The sequence below is a fragment of the Leptonotus elevatus genome, chromosome 4 (assembly GCF_054856555.1).
Source record: "Leptonotus elevatus isolate MCC_2025b chromosome 4, RoL_Lele_1.0, whole genome shotgun sequence".
Lineage (NCBI taxonomy): Eukaryota > Metazoa > Chordata > Actinopteri > Syngnathiformes > Syngnathidae > Leptonotus > Leptonotus elevatus.
In genome coordinates this window covers 22,444,810-22,465,419 of record NC_141242.1, presented here as the reverse complement: position 1 = coordinate 22,465,419, position 20,610 = coordinate 22,444,810, and the positions used below count along the sequence as shown (strand labels likewise).

Genomic DNA, 20,610 nt, shown 5'->3' with positions numbered 1-20,610 from the left:
AATTACAAATTTGTGTGTCGGCAGGCGAGTGCACTTTGTATCCTAGGGTGACTATATTTTAATTTCCAAAAAAAGAGGACACTCAGCCTGACCTCGAGATACTTGATACTCAGATACAAGATGCCATACATTCAAACTATTTTAACATGCCTCCTCTGTATGGGTAGAAAATAAAACATTGACTCTCAAAAACAAAAACATTACTCTCTTATGAAGTCTTACATTTTTTGTTCCGCAATCTTTTGTCTTTAAAAAAAAATATATATATATATATTTTTTTCCCTTTGAGCGGGGCTCGTACCCAACGCCTCCGGTGTGGCAGCTCAACACTTGCCACTCAGCTAAAGTTCTGGGCCACCAGCAGCCAGTGCGCAGTCTGCCGCCACAGTAAACGTTGCAGTGCACTCTGCCTCCCATTTGCCGCACAACGAAAAACTGACCATTTCAAACCCGCCCGGACGCCCGGAAAAAATGTCATAAAGTGAATATCTCCCTGTAAAAAAGCCTGATTCCTTACAAAATCAAGCTAGCAATAGCAATAGCAATGCCAAACACCATGTAAAGTGAAACAGACATTCTCAAAGCCAATCTTTCCTTTTGCACCATTCTTTGTGAAAAGTACAAATAATTATTTGTGCCTTACTTTGCTGAAGATCCGGTAGCTAAGGCGTTGGTCTCCCATCCTTCAAAATATGCCGTTTTCCCTCTACAGAAAGGCGTGAAAATAGTTTTATATTCTCCAGAGTGGTGTTATCTTACCGCTTTGCTGTGCACTAAGTGTGTTTTGAATTCACGAAAACACTGTGTGAACGTACGTTCGCAAAGGATTAATACAGCGACGTAAAAAGGCTGCGTAGCGATCTGCCTATTTGCGTAAAGGACTTTTCTACTGGGAAACTGACTATGCATGCGCAAACACACAACGCTATGCGTAAAGAGCTGGGAAAAGCACAGTAGCGGTGTGCCTTCAGGAGGATAATTTTTGCAGTCATTGAGTCATTTTTAATTGAGGTATGAAAATCACCAAATGTTGTCACTTTTAAACTTATAGGTAGTGCAGGCTTTCTGAAATCAAAGAAATAATAAAAAGAAAAAGAAAAAGCCAAACTGTTTCAACTTTCATTTCAGCCTGGAGTAAGCAGTGCCTACCTTGCCTATCCTGACCGCACGTCACGGGTTGTAGCCCATGTCCATCTACCATTTTTAAATGATAAAATGGGAAATGGAGTACAATTATAATGCGTTTTGCCTACACCATATGGTGCCCAACAATGGGAGGCTGCCACCATGCAAGGTGCTGCCAGGTCCACGGGGAAATCTTGCTCAGGGATACGCCAACATGGTCACAAGGGTTGAGAATTCAACCCACAACCTTTGGGTTGGGAGACGACCTCTCTACCACTGAACCATTTGAACACAAAGACAGCTCATTGATGAGCTTCCGTATTTTCCAGATGGAGATATGAAGCAATCCATCTGTCAGGTTACTCAGCTACCCCACCAAACACCAAAGCAGCTAATTGACGTCATTAGTGAGACACTAACCAACAGCAATAACCTCAGAAAGAGGCTATGATGCATCAAAAAGGTGAAAAAGTAGAAGCTGGCTAGGTTATTTTTCCAGACGTGTCATCTTTTTGGGACCTACTGGGACCACTAAGTATTAAAATGTCTCTGATTTCTTTACTTCAGTTGGCATATATTCTTCTGCTGCCCATTTTTAAAAAGAAAAAATGGTTTCAGAAATGATGTAGAGGCAGACGCATCAGCCCAAGTGTAGAGTGTGTGCTGTGTGCTGTCGCCAACCAACCAAGCAGTCAAGCCTTAGAAACATTGGCCTGATTTATTATTATGATCATTTATTACCGTATTTTCCAGACTATAATTTGCTCAGGAGTATGAGTCACACTAGGCCAAAAATGCATAATTAGGTAGAAAAAAACATACATAAGTCACAGTGGAGTATTAGTCGCGTTTCTTGCGGGTAATTTATTTTACAAACTACTTGACCAAAAACAGACATTAGGCCTTCGTCATCTTGGAAGGCAAGTTATAACTTTAGTAAAATACTAGAAAACAGGTTGAATAGGTGTAAGATATGCTAACACATTGAAGGTTCACTAATTGCAACTTGTAGTCTATAGAATAAGATTTTCTTTTGGGGGGCATTTGTGTTCAGTCGTTTTGTAAGCTAACGTTTACAGTTTAATTATTGAGTAGGAGTTATCCGTGCATAAGTCTAGAGTGCCCTCTTGTGGCTGTCTTTGAAATAATATACCCCCGGTATATTTTTTTCATGTATAAATTGCTCCGGAGTATAAGTCACAGGAACAGCTAACCTGTGAAAAAAGTGTGACTTCCGGAAAATACGGTAATATCCCAAATAACAGGCGTTATTATGTTTACTGTAGCTGAACGTGCATGCAACAGCATCTGATGGGCATGTTGCTCATGATCTATCTAGATTGCAATCTTTTATTAAGATCCCAAAAACTTGTCCTCTAAACTGCGGGCTCACTCACTTTAGCGAAATATGCCATCGAACAGAACAACAAATTCATTGTGTATGTATTGCTATGGCGCCATGACGCAACGCCGGGCTATGACAGCAAACACGCACAAATAGAAAATGTTTACGTTCGGGCGCAGCGCAGCTGTGAGGACAGATTTGAGCCTTTTTAACAGTAGAAATGTTATCTTACATGTTAAAATATAGAATTGCCCCACATGATTCATGTGTAATCATATCTCATACTTCTCTGTTATCCCTACTTTACATAAAAAAGCAGTAAAAGGGACTAGGCTACTTTCTATTGCTTAGCAACCAGTACCAAATATGGAGACACCAGAACTGTCCTGCGTCCTACCCTCGGTGGGCACCGTAAAACCAAGTGTAGTGCGTAAGTGCCCTAAAAGTGCTGGCGACTGCCAAATGTAAAAGACGGTTTTGCCATTTTGGTAGCGCTGAAGGTTTTGACCATGGAAAATTAGGGAGACCACTTCAAGCACAATATAAAGTTTTAAATGATAGAATTGGAAGCGTTAGTGAAAGACAAACAACAGTTACAGAAAAAACAAAACAAACAAATTGCTCTGATAGTTTTAGGACAGCCAGTAACCACTTAAAGGCAACATTTTGTTTGATTTCCCGTGCCCTGATGTACATGCCCCTCCTGCATATGTTTAAAACTTAGGACAGGACACCTGGAAAATTCCTCCCACGGAGGCCGGCAATAATTGTCACTATGTGCTGAAATGACCCATACTCAAGGAAATGCGCTGTTGAAAGCAGTGTTGCCATCTGGCTTTTCAAAAAATGTTTAGACAAGCAGAAAAGTCTTTTTCCATCCACCTCTTATTTTGTTGCGCTAAGCTGTAATTGTCTGTACGCACCTACCTTTCAGATGTGGGTCACTAGAATTCTTCTCAGGTTTGGGAAATCAAATGTGTGTGCCGTTAAATTTGTCTCTTTGAATATAATACCTAAAGAGAGCACTGCAGCAATATTGCCTGTTTGGCAGACACGTTTTGAGTTCAAAGATCTTCGTCCACATCATTTTGTATGAACAAAAGTTTGCAGCCATTTTTGCACATTGCAATTTAAGTATATCTGTCTGCGATTTACTGACTTTGAAACCTTCATGTTGTTTATTACAAGTCACCATTGTTCTCGCCACACTTATTATAAAGTACCTTCTTTGATGTGGTAAAATGTAATTGTTAGTTACTTTTGTGTCGATAAACCTGAGTGATACTAGATTTGTTCTTGCAGCAGCTTCATTGGTTCTATGAATTGATAGCCTGGCTGTTCGCACTCTGTAGGATGTTCAGGTTTGTACTTAGTAACTGTCATGAATGCCAATGTGATGATCACACTGTCAAATGTCATTTTAAACAATATATTGTAAAGATTTGCATTGCCTCCAGGCCACACTGAAAAAGTTGGGCCAAAGATCAAGAACATTTAGAGCAGTGGTTCTTAATAACCTTGTTGGAGGTACTGAACCACACCAGTTTCCAATGATCATTCACCGAACCCTTCTTTAATGATTTTCTTTAAAAATACAAAACATAGGCTTAGGGCAGGGATGGGCAAACTTGGTCCTCGAGGGCCGGAGTCCTGCAGATTTTGGATGTTTCCCTTCTCCAACACAGCTGATATAAAGTGTTCTTTTAATTTTGCTAGATAGCTAAATGTGCTGGACTAGAATTACTCAACGTGGCATTGCAAATCATGCAGTTAGGATGCTGACTCTCATCACTCAACTCAACTCTATACTGTATTTATGCAGCACAACCACCGCTGTTTTCTTAAAATTTAACCCAAGGGCAGCAGACACAATGAAAACAGCAGAGGCCCCGGAATTTAACCCTGTGGAACGCCATACATATATGTGGACTCATATTGCACATATTTGTCCGACCACTTTCTTTTTTTGCTTGACATAGCTAGTATGACGGGATTAAGAAATCACACGACATACCATCGCAACAGTCAGAAGTCGACTATAGAGTGCCTCAACCAACCAATGTATCATGATCACCTGCAGCAAATGATGGCAAAGCAGAGTTGGGTGTGTGTCTTGACCTCTCCCGAACCCCTGAGAATGAATCACAGGTTTAGATACCAGTTGTGCCTAAAGTGGCAAACATTACACAAAGCTCTGATTGGTTGTGATGTCACTCAGTCACTTACCACATTTGAAAAATACTTGCTTGAATATAATTTGGGATGTAATCATGATACATTTCTTTAAACTTCATTAAAATTCTTAAAAATGTTTTGTTCCTTGTGTGTTTGGTGTGAAAGGCCGTCATCGCGGATTCATTTTCGGATTTGCATCTCATCTCAAATCTCGTCAAGGCTCTTCAAGTCTTAGCCAAGAAAGCAAGACACAAGCCATGCTATAGAGCATAACTAGGTGCATATAGAGTGAACTCAGAGTAGTTCCCAGCCCCTTTTCTTGCACTCAGACAGAAATACAGTTGTCTGTTCCAAAAGTATAGACAGAGATAACACAAAAGTACAAGCAAGCTCTTTATACAGCATAAAAGTGCACATCACTATTCATTTGTTTTGCACATCCTTCCTGTGGGTACAGCGTTAAGGCTTTGAACAGGTGAGGTTACAAAAACAGTGTGAAATGGCAGTACTTTTAATTAAAGTTTGTAGGGCAAGTTTCCAGTTTAATAATACAACACGTGTTGTGTTCAGCATAGCTTGTTGGTCAGCTAACCAAGAACATGTTTTCATCAATTTCTCATCAAAGAGAGATTTAGAACAAATCAATAAAAGCAACCATGTGTTTCTTTTCTCTCTTGGCATATTTGCTTGAGTCACCTCAGAGCCAGGAGAACATCAGTGTTAAAGCTTCTATCCAGGAAATCCAACCATATTGTTAGACAGGAATAAAGTGTCTCTGATGTTCTCCGGCCATGTGATTGTTGATCGTCAAGGAGTTGCCTACTTTTCTTTTTATCAGTCCTCATTGGCAAAGTCAAAGGTGCTCTTTGATTGCAAGCCACATCTACGCAATCATTTTCTGCAATGTTTTAGGACCCCCCCAAAAAACTCTCAGATTTCTTTTGTTTTATTCCCATTAAAAAAAAAACATTTAAATAATGTGGACACTTTTAACCCTTAACTTTAAGATAAGTTTAGCAAATCAGAAGCCTAAGTATATTTTAGAATATTTAGGTCAGTGGTTCTCAAATGTTTAACATAATTACAGTAAATATTATTTGTATTTTTATGAAAAATACTGGCGAATGAAGGAAAAAATGGGCTCCAGGCAAAGGGCACTTATCTCATTGAGGGGTTGAAGCACCCGTATGAGTAGGTGCCTGACCCCCTGTAATTTTTTACAACCTGTCTGTCACTCACCCATAATGAATCCGCGACCCACTTTTGGGTCTCAACACACCAGTTGAGAATCACTAATTTACATCATAATAAGACATAAGACAATGGACAATCAAGTAAAAGTTGAATTCAATGTTAAAGTGCAGTTGCGTGTTTTACTTTCAAATGTCACTCTTAAATATGAATTCAAATAATGAATAAACTATTACTGTATTAAATTAATAAACACAGCGAGAAAAAAAGTTAATCTAAGGACATTTTGCAGTAAATACACAAGCCACAAAAAAAGCCTTTTGTTCCAAATACCAGAAATGCATGAAACCTTACATAAACCATATAAAGCTTTTAAAACTAACCTAAATGACCTAAAATACAGCTAATTTATTGAAGAAAGACCCAAATACAAAGAAAAAAAATCACCACATGTGATGTAAAAGTAGTCTTCTGTGCCGAGAGCAAGGAGCAAAGAATGTTCTCTTTGAGCATCAGAATGATTCTGGCCTGCCAGCTCGGCTGCAACATGAGCTTGGACCTCCATGTTGCTCTGATTCATGCCTGGAAACACACTACAGCAGCAGCACAGCTCACTCTGCGGGCCACATGCGCGTTATATTAATCAAATCCTCTCGGGATATGTAATGATGATTGTGGCATGCTCCAGTATACTGTCGCAATCGTACTGATTAGTGGAGCTACTGAATGTAATTAGCTGCTCTGAGCTATATGGAACTGAAGGCTTTGATTACAAACTGCAAGCAGACATTGAAAATGGAGACATCCTGTGGCTATGGGAAAGGGACAAGTGTGTTTATTGGTATTTAAAATGAAGTCAAATGAGAACGGATTGATTTCAATATGAACAATTTTTAATATGAAGATACATTATATTGGCACAATGGAGGCAGTATCTTCAATATTAGTGTCAAAGGAAAAAAATACAGCCAACAGTGTGTTAAAGACACACACTGCACCGTCTCATTCAGCTCATCCCAGCTGGAGCCTTGGTCAGAGTGGCACACGGTGTACTGTCTTGTATTGGCCTCATTTCACACAAAGTTGGCTGTGCTTTAATGCTAATTCAAATTTGAGCATGTTCTTTTCACTGTTGACAATGTGAAAATGTGAGGAATTAATTGTATTGTAGTGGTTCAGCATGTCACGCTATCTGTATGTCTATCTATCTATCTATCTATCTATCTATCTATCTATCTATCTATCTATCTATCTATCTATCTATCTATCTATCTATCTATCTATCTATCTATCTATCTATCTATCTATCTATCTATCTATCTATCTATCTATCTATCTATCTATCTATCTATCTATCCATCTATGCCCCTCAAATGTGACAATAATAATCATCAGTCACCACACTTTCAGAATATCATCCTTCTACCTGCTGTTGAATAAATGGGACAGAAAAACGGCACAAACATAACACATAAATTCATTTTACCAGCTAGATTACAGTTTTTATCCATATGTTTGGCACATTTCTTGAAACTGAGATGACATTTTCAAAACTGCAAGCTCATTTGGCCAAACAGACTTACATTTGTGCACAACCAAAAACCCCCCCAAAATCCAAAACTGGTCACACATGCTTCACTCCAAGTTCCTTTCCCAAACAAAGAGTCGGTTCAGTCACAACTGCAAAGATCCTTCTCAATTGCTTTGGCTCATCTGCATTCACTCAGTTATTTTGCCCAAAATAACTTGTATGATTTTGCACAACTCTTTGGATCATCTGCAAAAGCTTATATTGCTCCCAAAACAGCTCACATATGTGTCAAAATCAAATTTATTTCATACAAGTAGTCAGTGACCCCAAAATGCACCGTCCCTTTGGCATTCTGTGAGCACCACAAGTCAAAATCATTAGATGTTTTCTCACAACAGCTAACAAAATACAATTATATATAACAGTGGGGGTTACAAGAGCAGTATTCAAAGTTTGCTGTTCGACATACTCCAAAGTGTTGCAATTTCCTTGACTGTGTCAAGGAAATTGCAACACTTTTTATTGACACAGAGTTACTTATACATTAGAGTGCAACAAAAGAAAGTGTTCATGAAAAAATAATAACTACAATTATATCTAGTGCACAGCGTAAATGAAGAACCAACTACTGTAACACTTTGACTACACAGTCAAGTAAATTTGACTCTATTTAGAGTGGGACCAAATCGACTAATTTTTAGAGTAATATTTATACTTGGAAGAAGTGAAAAAATAAATAAAAGAATAAAAGTCACTAAAGGGTTGAGAATCGAACTCACAACCTTCAGTTTGGGAGACAGATAATCGACGCCCTGAGCCACAGAGCTGCTGCTCGTTTCAGCTGGAATCTTCATAACTCCGAGGCCAAAAACATCTTACAGCTAAGCAAACAGTAGAAGTGGCGTAGCTCAGGTGGTACTGCGGCCGTCTCCCAACCTAAAGGTTCCTAAAACCCTTGAGTGACTTTTATTTTATTTTTTCCAATTCTTTATTTTACTCTCTTCCAAGTGTAAATATTACTCTAAAACTGAGTGTCTTTGGTGCCACTCAAACTAAAATCAAAGTTACTTTAAATAGAATCAGATTTACTTTTACGATTTACTGTTCAGTCACTATCGTTACCTTCCCCCTCATTCTCTTGTCCATCCTTACGCTGCTCTCTGTTTGGCCAAAGGTTTTCATCCACGTCACAGCCGATATTTTCCCTTGCAATGCAGCGAGGGGGGAAAAAATGGCGTTAATGTCTCTTCCTCTACACTGCCCCCCCTGTGATATGCTTGTTATGCAAATGTTGACAATTGTACCGTTTATTTAGTATATTATGACTTACTGAAATCCTGCTGGCATGTTTTGGAGAGGACAGCCATTAGACTGAAAAACAGCTCATCCAGTTCCATCAGCAAGATCTATTCTTTTGGAAAATGTACTAAATGTGGGTACATTGTGCTAACTGTAGGCTAAATGTACACAACCATTAGCACAGATCCACTGAGGCAATTGAGACATGTACTAAGACATTGGCAATTTAATGAAAGCAATGAGAAATGCCATTCAGTTGAAACCAATTCTAAGGTAGTTTAGGGTATTTGGAAAATGTCATCTCAGTTTAAAGAAATGTGCCAAAAAATAATAATAATTTGGGTTTATGCTATTGTCTTCTCAATGAATTACAGTGTAATCAGTTAAGATTTTAAATGAGTAATTTTGTTTTGTTAGCATCATTCTCTCCCAGGTATGCATGGTTCATGCACAGCTTGGGTGATATGACAACAATGAAATATTTATTATTTATTTCACTGAAGATTCTTTGTGGGAAGACGTTTTTATATACAGTTCATTTTTGTACCACTTTCCCTCACTACCGTGAGCTAGAGCCAAATATGCAATAACATATGGCATAATAGATGGATTTTGAAGCAAACAACCATTATAATTTTCTGTCTGTACAGTGCTTTCCTGGCAGTAACATTGTGTATAAAGACTGTGTTGCAACAAAACATTCAGCTTCAAATACTGTATTGCAAAGTGCTTCTTTGTGATGAGTCTGACTCGGAATGACAAGTGAGACTATGAACGAGCTACAGTATATGATGGAATATGACACTACATACATAATCATCCCTCAAGGTCTTCCTCTCTGAAAGTATCTATTCAGAAGTTGGTCTCCACCATGCTATTAGATGTGCTTGTGGAAGGTTGCTTCCTTGAGCATTATACACTAGCACTATCTGTTCAATACACGACCTTCTTTTTCCCAGCAGTTATCAGGTGAAGACACATTTTCTAATAAAGTATCCACTATCTATAATCCTATTTTAAAATGTTTTAATGAAAAATAACTGAAAAATGGTGTCCGTTTAAAATGTACTTTCATGCTGACATGGGCCACATACACTGTACATCTCAGTTATCTGGGATATATTTTTTAAATAATTTATTACAGTTATAGACTTGGAAGTAGTGATGGGAAAATGGAGCTTCATGAAGCGCTTGCAATCTTTTTTACTCCTCTAGATGGTGCTCTTGGTTTAAAGATAAAGGCTACTGTAATAGAAACTGAATAAATGTCCACTGCGTTTTTAAACCAAGTGTGCCATCTAGAGGAGTAAAAAAAAAAATCACAAGTCCTTCATGAAGATTCATTTGTCCATCACTACTTGACAGGTAGGTGGGTCGGTCATTTGAACAACAATGAACAGTTATTAGCTATAATAAGAATTTCAAGGTTGCAAAATGTGGCTAGTAAAGAGCCTATGCGTAAAAAGTGATACATAGCTTATATTTGACAGTTTTGGTTAAAACATGTTTTCAGTGTTATATTTGATATTTTAACTACAGTAAATACAAAATCATTGCATAAGAGGCATTACTGTACTGGAAGCTGGCTCTTGCGTTGCAAACCTAACTACTGCCTTCAAACTACTTATATTTTCTTGATTGGTTTTCCAAGTTCTCCAAATAAACATGATAAAAAATACGAGTTTATAAGATGAAAACTTGTAATGCAGTGTGAATGTGTTGGTTCACTTCAACTGCAGAGGGACTTGAATTAACCTGCTAAGTCATTTAAAAAAAACTCCTTCTGAAGTGCAACCAGCTGTGGCATTTCTTTACCGTCTCCCTCCATTTGCTTCTTCAGCAGCCCGACAAGATTTTGCACTTGAGCGCTGCATTGCCTGCAGCTTTTCTTCTCCACCTCCAGCATATTTGACAGGGCACCATACTTTCTCTTTCATGGCTAAAAATGAATCCATAAATAAAAACTTAATTGGGAGTGGAATGCCCTTAAACTCCACTAACCAACAAATGCTGACAAAACAGTCAGCTTCCTCCACCCCCCTTTCTTTTTAGGAGGACAAAACAGTCATCTGTTAAGATTAACATTCTTGGAAATGAATTTATTGATTGGTTTGTTAATTACTTTTTTATATTAATTTGTTAGCCTTGTAGCATAACAACGTAAATATTTTTTGACTTACCGTCACAATATCAATACAAACGCCAATGGTATGTGTACTGTAGATTCTCGTTCATTTGTCACAATCAATCAAAAAATAAATATTTAATTGATCATCAGAGTTTGAAAGATGTTCACTTTAGAAAATCAGATCCATCTGCCTGTGCCTTTGCCTCAAAGCTCATCTTGGACATGACGATGTTATATGGAGAAATAGATAGCACAGAAGCTAACTAAAATAAGTTTAGAAAAAAGAAAAAAAGAAGTGTTTGGAGAGCTTCTTTGCAAAGTGAAAAAGGTCAAATAAAAAAAAGGAAAAGCTTCCAACTGGACACCCTTATCTTTGAACATCTGCTCAATCTGAGATAAGCACAGAAGTCCAATAACAAAACACTGCTCGGGTTCAAATTGGGGTGGTCATTCCTCCCAGTCACGCCTTTCCAGGTCTCAAAAATGAATCAGCAATCCCCCCCCCCCCCCCCCCCCATGTTCCGGAATAATTCATCTAAGAAGTTATAAAATCTTTAGGTCTTAAAATATTGTATTTCATAGATTAGATGCTATAAAGTTGTAACATTTTTGTGTGAGAAAAGAGTGGATTTCAGATATTACATTCAGTGTAATTGTACTATGATGTTGAATGAGAATTAACAGATACCACAGTTAATACTGCCTGAAAATAAGATTAGCATAATCATTGATGCTTTTTACCTAATATACTGTATTTGTGGCAATAGAAGACTTATTAGTACCATTTCCAGTTGCAACAAGGACATGACGCACATATTGTTCTTTTAAAGTCTAAACTAAGAAATATCCTTCCCATCCCAAATATCCGTTTCTATGCTTCTACGCTGTTTAGTCACTTGAAAGTGCTCACTGTTCACTGTGTCTCTTTTATCTCCAGATGTATCAGTGAGCCTGTTGTCCCTGCTGGTGACCACCTGCGGTCTGGCTTTATTCAGTGTCTCCTTATTTGTATCATGGAAACTGTGCTGGGTACCTCTGAGTGGCCGATTTCTGCCAGATGTCCTCAAGGGTGCACATTTTCTGGGTGGGGACCAACAGCCTGTCCTAACAGAGGTAAAGCAGAAAGGAGACCAATAATTTGATACTGTCTATCACACGGACAACAATGATAAAAATGAATTTACCCTTTTACCATCATAATTATTTGCTAACATTAAAGTACACATATAACATATGTATAACATGCAAAGAACATATTATAATTGGAGTGAAACCCAAAACAGCACTGTGAAGGCAGCCATTTTAAAATTAAAAATTCCTTAACCATAAGTGGTAAAACTAATTAACGGCTGTAGAAAATAATCAAATTAAACGCAATCATTTGACACATTTTAACAAGTGTTAAAAAAAAGGTCTATATAGTGTTTGAAGTGAAAAATCAATCATGTTTGTAATCACACAGCTTGTACAGAGAAGCCAGGACATGAACATTTGTATTTCTTTCACACTAGGCAACACAGTGGTCATCATTAGACTTTCCTACTTTGTCATAATTGGTATCTGTCATCGGCTGAATAAAAATAAATGTAAAAAAAAGTCAAAGAAAATATTATCATGCCCAGAGCAAATCTAGTGCAGAGCAGTCTAAAGGTTTCTTTCTTTTTATATTTTCCTTGGCTGTGCACAGGTAAACTCTAACAGTTGGTTAAAAAATAACCCAACCGTGGGTCAAAAATGGGCCGATCCTCTACTTGGGTCAATTCGACCCAGCTTAAAGTCAAAAACTTGTTTTTTCAGCGTTAAACAACTCATAAATATTGGTTAAATCCTTTACTTCGGTCAAAAAATTGGGTCATTTTGTATAAAACAATCCAGAAAGTTGTGGCAAATTGACCTATGAAGTGGATCGGCCCATTTTTTATCCATAATTGGGTTACTTTTGACCCAACTGTTTTTAGAGTGTAGAATTGGGCTTCTACACTCGTTCGCAACAGGACATTTGCGACATTATGGGCCATTGTGGATCATGGAATGTAGCCTTCTCGGCCAATCGTAGCAGCATTCTTTATTTGCATTAAAGCTGCCCAATGTAACAATTTGTCCCAAAATATATTTACAAAAACCTTTTTATTTCACCATTTATGAGTGAAACATTTTCTAATTAGTAGATTAACACAGCTGTTCACAATGGGAACTTCTGCAAGCCCCTGGCCAAAAATGTTCAGACTGCATTCGGGTTCGAATTTCCCACCCTCTATCTGCGGATGTGGCGACGTGTGCACATTGTGGGAAGAATGTGAAGAGGGGAGTATGCAGTGTCATTTTTCAGCCACATGTGGCAGTAGCGATTCAAAATTCTATTTCCTGCATTGAGAATCTTTAAAATCAGGTTGGTCAGAGCGCACGCGAGAGATGAGACTAGCACGTGCATAGTGTGTTTTTTCTTTTCAAAGGAGGCTTTGATAAAGTATCACTTTAATCATACTATATACAAATATTTGTATCCCTAGGTGGATGGGGATGATAGAGAGTACAGTGAGGACGGCTGTATGAAGGAGACATCAGGCCTCCCAATGGCTATGTCTGTCCCAGAGTCAGGTCTGAAGATCAGCCACACGTCACCTGACATCCCTCTGGAGGCCCAGGCCAAAGCAGACCATATTCGAGCCCACACCTTGACTAGGGACAGAGTGCAAAGACAAATCACTGAACCCACGTCATCCGTACGGTCAGTGCACATCAATTTAATTGTGATGCATGCTGAAGGAGTTTGAAAACAGGATACAGGTATAGATGTGAAGTTAGAAATTTAAAAATATACCGCAGCATCCCTAAAAAGAAAATATTTAAATGATATCCCATTTAAACAAATAAACAATGACTATTATTTGAGATGAACTTTTTTTAAGCAATTCAGTAAAGTGTCAAAACTATTGATATTTTCTAGATAGTTATGTTCCTAGATTGAATGGGATCTGGTGGATAGCAGCGAGGCGAAACTTCACTACAGGGTCAAACTTTTGCCCCAAAATTACTTTTAAATAATGTATAGCTAAATAGATTTGTTTGCACAATAATGTTATCCAAGTAACAGTTGATAAATAAAACGTTTTTACTTTTGATGACTGAAATGTTACTGTTCCTTCCAGACACAACTCGATCCGTCGTCAGATGAACTTGTCTAATCCAGACTTCAACCCTACTCAGTTCCAGCGGCAGGATAGTCTGACTGGTTTAGGTCGGATCAAACCGGAGCTTTACAAGCAGCGCTCTGTGGACACAGATGATGGACGTAGGACAGATAACTGCGGACGTCTCCATTTCATCCTTAAGTTTGACTTTGATCTGGAGCAGCTGATAGTTAAGATTCACAAGGCTCAAGATCTTCCTGCCAAGGACTTCTCTGGGACCTCTGACCCTTATGTGAAGATCTACCTGCTTCCTGACCGTAAAACCAAGCACCAGACTAAGGTGCACCGCAAGACTCTCAACCCAGTATTTGATGAGGTGTTTCTCTTTCCAGTGGCATACACCGAGCTGTCGAACCGAAAGCTGCACTTCAGTGTCTATGACTTTGACAGGTTTACTCGCCATGATTTGATTGGGCAAGTGGTGGTGGACAACTTCCTAGACCTTGCAGACTTCCCACGAGAAACTAAATTGTGCCGGGACATCCAATATGTCACTTCGGTAAGACACAAATCTTTATATATTATTTGGCAATGTGTTAATGCCCCTGTGTTTGTTTGTTTTTGTTATTTGTGGGAATGTTATTGCTCATTTTTATTATTATTTCTCTTATAGCATTTTATTCTCCAATTTTTTTTGCCATGCAATAATGCCCACACAATAAATTATGATTTACATCGTTCAAATTTCAACTTGCTTCAAAAATTCCCGCCTACCTGGGAATATATCGTCTGATTCCACATTATGTACAGTATTCCCACAATTTTATGTTAAATGTCAACTTTTCCCCATTCATTTTCAATGGGACAGACATTGAACTTTTTCTAAGTCACTTGTACGTCCACTTCCATACATACAATTTATCATCATTACCAAGTGTCTGACCGTCTGATACTGCTAGTGCTCAGTGGCAGAGTTGGTAAAGTGCATTGTCCAGTAACCAGGAGGTCATGGGTTTGTATCCCAACTCTGTCTGTACATTGCAATTATATCATTATGCTTAGTGCTATACAGATTGACTATCATATGGGGAAATAATAATATAATTTCGATGAAATGCTTAATATGCCTATTCAGCTTCAATGCAAGCTTTCAGCTTTATAGAACAGTTTCACATATAAATACGCCATGAGCTTCAACAAGTCAGTTATCTCAGTGTTTAGAGAAATTCCCTGCCACCATGGAGAACATGGGTTCAAGACCCGCTTGGACCACATTTTAGTACATTTGATGGTTCGAAACCCGCCTTAGACTGGCTGTAGTTCAACTTTTCTTCTCTTTTTCATTTATCATTCATCTAAAATTGATAATTCGTAATTTTCACACAATTTATCTTTCATTATCTTTCGTGTAACGAATGTTATATTTAATGCATTTAATTTAATGTTCAATGACACATTCACTTTTATTCAGCAAAACAGCCTTCAATACTATTTCACAACACTTCAATGAAGTCCACTATGGCTCAGTGGCTAGTACAGCAGTGTGTGGACCAGTAAAAAAATAAAATAAATGGGGGGGTCAAATCCCACCTTATACTGGTTGCAGTTCAAGTTTCCTTTTTTTTGTTTTTGTTTACATCCAACTATTAATAATTAGTCATTTTCACATACTTCATGTATATTTCACAAGCATTCCACATGCATTCAGCTTTTATTTGCATTCAGCTTTTCTACGCAATTTCTCCAGAAATTGCATTTTGTCGAGTCGATAATATTACCAGCTTCACGTCTGAGAACTGTTTTCATTCTGTTACAACCACGATCAGTTGGAGCAGTTTACTTGACCAATGTATTTGCAGATTATATAGGCCAGGGGTGTCCAATTTGGTCAAACATCCTATGAGACAGGCCATCTGCTCAAATGATATGAAAAAAGGCCAAGATCCTATCCAGCGAGAATTGCAGCAGGAGGTGTATCAATGAAAATGTGTCAAATTTTCCCTCCAAGTTGAAATCATCTGTGGTTTCAGGAGACAGAAACACTGGAATATACTTAGAGACAGTGAATGTTTAATGAAAGCTGTACGAATCCTTACGGGTGGTGACCCAGATATAACCAAACACAACGATGAAATGGTGTGACAGAAACACACACAGACGCTATCTATATTAAATTATTCACTTAACTGTATGTATAGCATTGGCACAGTGTGTGATAAAATGAAGAGGTAGGATCACCTGCCAAGCAAGTGAAGGTATTGGTAATAATACTTATAATAATAATAATAATAATAATAATAATAATGCATTGGATTTATATAGCGCTTTTCGAGACACTCAAAGACGCCTTACAGAGGAATGGATACATTATTCATGCTCTCACTCATTCACACTGTGGTGGCGGTAAGCTACTTAAGTAGCCAGAGCTGCCCTAGGCTTCCCCCGACCACCACCACCAACCAGTCGCACCTTCCATACACCAGTGTAAGTAGCACTGGAGGCAATGTGTGAGAAGTGCCTTGCCCAAGGACACAACGACATGACTTGGGGAGAGCTGGGATTGAACAGCCAACCTTCTGGTTACTGAGCACAACCATCTCTACACCCTGAGCCACGGCCGCCACTACGCCGCTACTTAATTGTCAATATTAAGACAATGTTATGTAAAATGGTCCAAAACCATAAAACAACAACAAAAACAATTAATCTACTGGCTGTTATCTTATAAAACAAAGGCGTTTTGGTGCCTGAAAATGGAAGTTAAGTTACCACTTTTTTAATTTGAATATTTTAGTTTAGTTAGTGAAATTTGTATGAAAAGTAATAGACTGTGGTTACTAGAATGTGTGCATGCCTACAGTGTACTGCATGCATTTGTGATGGGACCTATTTGGAAGTGTATCTCATCTGCATAGGATAGACAAAGTTAACGCGCAAAACTTTTGATAGGCGGGGTTCCATGTTGTATCACACTTGAATTATCACGTGTTGATTATTTTAACACCTTCCTGGTTTTGCCAGCTGTGCCTGACACAGCCGAGTCCGAGGGTTAGCATTTGTCAACTACAGCTGCGCTGTTACTCGTCGCAAAGTCTGAGGACATCAAATTTCAACCACACTTGATATACAATTCATCCTTTTTTGTAAACATCGAAAGTTGTATGTTTGCAATCCATAAGCACATGAGTATAAACGGTAAAGATGACCAGAAAAGCTGACTTTCCCCAGTAGAAGTAGGTTATATCCACTGGGATTGCAAGAAGGGACTCTGTGCCGGTCTAGTCTCTACACTATGTGCATTAATTATAGCCGCAGGCGCACAACAACCTTGCACTAGGATGTAATTAACACACATGACTGTAATGGCAGACCTAGAGTATACATACTTAAGTCTGGAGTGAATGAATTTGCTACATAATTAGTTTTATTTGTTTTCTCAAATGTGTTTGTTGTATTATGAGCTTTCCAAACAGAATTAGAATACTGTAAGTGGTCTCTAATATATTTATTTAGTGAGAAATATTGTGGTTCAAAGTTATGCTATCTTGTGTTGTGTCACACCTTCACTCACATAGTCTCAATTATATAATAAAAAAATATATACATATCACAGTTTTTTGCACGCAACTGATTTTTTTTTTTATTCATTCACATAATTATTGCTAATGAGGTCATGCTATTGTTTTGCTTTTTTGAACCCACTACCATCTGCTAACTCAGATGCTCATATTACATAGACGGTTCAAAAGTCACTTAATATTAGAAGCAAATAAGAGTAGAAGTTAGTTATTTCCTCATGTTTCGTGAGTACATTTTCTTTGTTATGAAGCAATAGCCTGATTCTGCCAAAAGTATTAACATGAGCCTGATTTATCGCCGCCGACCATGTTCAATCAGGCAATCAAATATTACTTTTCTGCTGACTGACGCTCAGTTAATACGGAACTGTGTTGGAATTTGTATACTAAAACACATTTATAAAGTACAATATTACTGAGTGACCATTATCAATCAATTTTATTACTATCTCATCCCAATGTGGCCCTCAAACTCTATGATTGAAGTAAAGATGTATTTATCATTCATTTGGCTACAAAGAATTGTGTGTTTCCTACAAAAAAAAACTGCAGTGTCTCATCTCACTCTCAGCCCATGACAGCACTTGAAATGAAATGACAATCTCGTCTCTTCTTTTATCAGGTTTTTTTCCATTAATCTTTTATCTGAGGTGATATTCTCTTTCATTCTGTTGCATATCCAGGTTGCATACTTTATGGGAGTTTGAACATCTCCATCCCAAATCCTGCAATACTGAATGTACTGCATCCCCAAACACATCCAAGATCCAAACACATCACTGTATCCTAAAATGGTAGTAGATTAATTGTTATTATCCCCATTGTTCTCAATCATAACACCCATTTCCATTAATGAGCACAAATGCGACGATCTAGAGCACGTGTCAAACACAAGGCTTGCGGGGATGGTGTTGCTGGCGTATATTCCCAATCAAAACATATCGTTTTACGATTCACTTGCAGTCTAGCAGTCGAAGTGCATTTTGTACTCAAAGTCTCCAAATACATGACAAAAGTTCTATTTGTTGATGCTATAACGCTTCACATTAAAAATACAATATTAGGAATAACATAAACATGGTTAGGTATCTCATGTTTAAATGTACATATGTGGACACATGTTTGTGGGCTTCAGAGGTGTAGTGCAGTGAAAAAGGGCCTTGAGAGAACAAAAAGTGGTTCAGATCAATTAACTTGGTTCCAACAAAAAGTACTTCAAATTGTACAGTTTTATGGATATGGGTCATAAACACACAGTTTGTGACAAAGCAAATATGAAAATGACAGTTGAAATGGAAAAAAGAAAGAAAGAAAGAAAAGGTGATAAATCAAAATGGACTGTCAAACTCTGTCATAGTATGAGAAAGTTGATGAAATTCCTTACTTTTCCTCAAGGACAGAAGGTATTAGTATTATCATTTGAAAAGATGAACTGTCTTCTCTCACTCTGCTTTATTGCTGTGCTTCAGGCCTCTAGTCTAATTTCATTGGCTGAGCACATGTGGCCATAATATTGACCGCAGGCCTTGATGTGAGTGCTCAAGAGTGGTGGCCAGCACTCTGTAGTCTAAAAGCAAGCTCAATGGGTGTTTGTGTAGGAGGTTATGACATTGTCTGTGGAGTGCTTGATGGAAGGCGGATCAGTTTATGCTTGCCTGTTTAAGTATGCTTCTGCACACACATTCAAATATTTTGTTTTTCCATTTAGAAACAATATACTGCATATATGATCAATGATAAATGATAGATTTTAATAGACGTTTGGTGTTCTTCACGCTCTTTAATGGGCTCTGTATCAAGCATGTATCCTTTTGCCATAAACATTTAGAATGTGTTCACACTTAATACAAAAACAGAATATTTAAACATTTGTGCATAAACACAATAAGCCATATTTGCCTTGCATTTCCCTGTGGTTTGGTTTCTCTTTCACAAAATCGACGCAAAAGCCTAATGCGCCACAACAAACCCGATGAGATTGTTCTTTGATGATTGTTCAGCAACGGGTGAAGGAATGTCAACAAGAAAATGTTTTTGAAATAAGGACTGACAGAAACGAAGAAGCACTATGAATAAAACATGGGGCAAAACTGTCCTTTTTCATAACTTAATTGGATAGCTGGATAATCTACAATAAAAAAGAAATTAAAGTAAAAACACAAAAATTAACACGCCGCCAGGAATTGCATCGCCAGTTTGTTTAAGACACCACCAGGACCACTTAATAGAGTCCGCACCAATGTATTGCTCGGATTGTAACAAACATGCCATGTCAGATTCATGTACTCTACTGTACCTCAGCAATTTAAATTCCGTGGCCAACTAATGTGAGTGTGCACCTGCATGTTTCCATTTTAATCAATAAGGGAAGGTACTGTAACATTTATTGACGTCTTATGTCAAGCAATAATTTTACAGCACTGCATTTGACCATTATCTATACTTTCTAGTTAATCAAGGGGAGAGCAACCAAAAATATTTGTTTACAATAATATGTTCTATACAGCCCTACACGTCTAAGAACAGCATTGCGATTAGTACTGTGTTTGTGGAATCTGAATTAAGCAGCAAAATCTACTCGTGTTTATCCATCTCGGAGGCGGCCATTTTGTCACTCCCAGAGGAAATTTTTTATTGCTATGTCTCGTGAGACAAATTTGAGAATCTCACTACAGTCTCATTTTAATTTACTTAATACTTTTACTTTTGTCTCAAATGTTTCTCATTTGTTTCTCCTAAAATTCACTAAGAGAAGTAAGGGAGACAGCAATTAAAGAGGGAGTCATACTTGAGACTTAATGGAGATAACTATGAGATCGAACTTGAAGGAGAAAATGAGCATAAGGAGAAATAAGTGAGACTATGTGAGAATCTTGTCTTAGTCTCATTTTACTCTCCCTTTTGTCTCAAACATTTCTCATTTCTTTCTCCTAAAATTCACCAGGAGAAATAAGGGAGACATAGAAATTTAAGAGGGAGTCATACTTGAGACTTAATGGAGATAACTATGAGATCGAACTTGAAGGAGAAAATGAGCATAAGGAGAAATAAGTGAGACTATGTGAGAATCTTGCCTTAGTCTCATTTTACTCTCCCTTTTGTCTCAA

The 20,610-nt window shown here is 37.9% G+C and overlaps 1 protein-coding gene and 1 long non-coding RNA gene across 6 annotated transcripts in view; one reads left to right on the top strand and one right to left on the bottom strand.

Moving 5' to 3' along the window:
- The window catches only part of syt9b (synaptotagmin IXb), a 42,036-nt gene that overhangs the window by 11,135 nt on the left and 10,291 nt on the right, over positions 1–20,610 (top strand). The window contains exons 2-4 of the mRNA XM_086074423.1: positions 11,732–11,907; positions 13,305–13,522; positions 13,944–14,484. Coding sequence (XP_085930549.1) covers positions 11,732–11,907; positions 13,305–13,522; positions 13,944–14,484 — 935 coding nt within the window. The remainder of the gene's footprint in view (positions 1–11,731; positions 11,908–13,304; positions 13,523–13,943; positions 14,485–20,610) is intronic.
- LOC147176040 (uncharacterized) overlaps positions 1–20,610 on the bottom strand; it is a 29,376-nt gene that overhangs the window by 5,531 nt on the left and 3,235 nt on the right. For 3 of the 5 annotated variants that reach the window (XR_015094665.1, XR_015094663.1, XR_015094662.1), the window contains 2 exons: positions 11,828–11,898; positions 10,015–10,605 (listed from right to left, as the gene is read on the bottom strand). This is a non-coding gene — a long non-coding RNA (uncharacterized LOC147176040). Of the gene's footprint in view, positions 1–4,544; positions 4,602–10,014; positions 10,606–11,827; positions 11,899–20,610 lie in introns of those variants that run through there. The other 2 variants (XR_015094661.1, XR_015094664.1) reach the window with 2 other exon arrangements.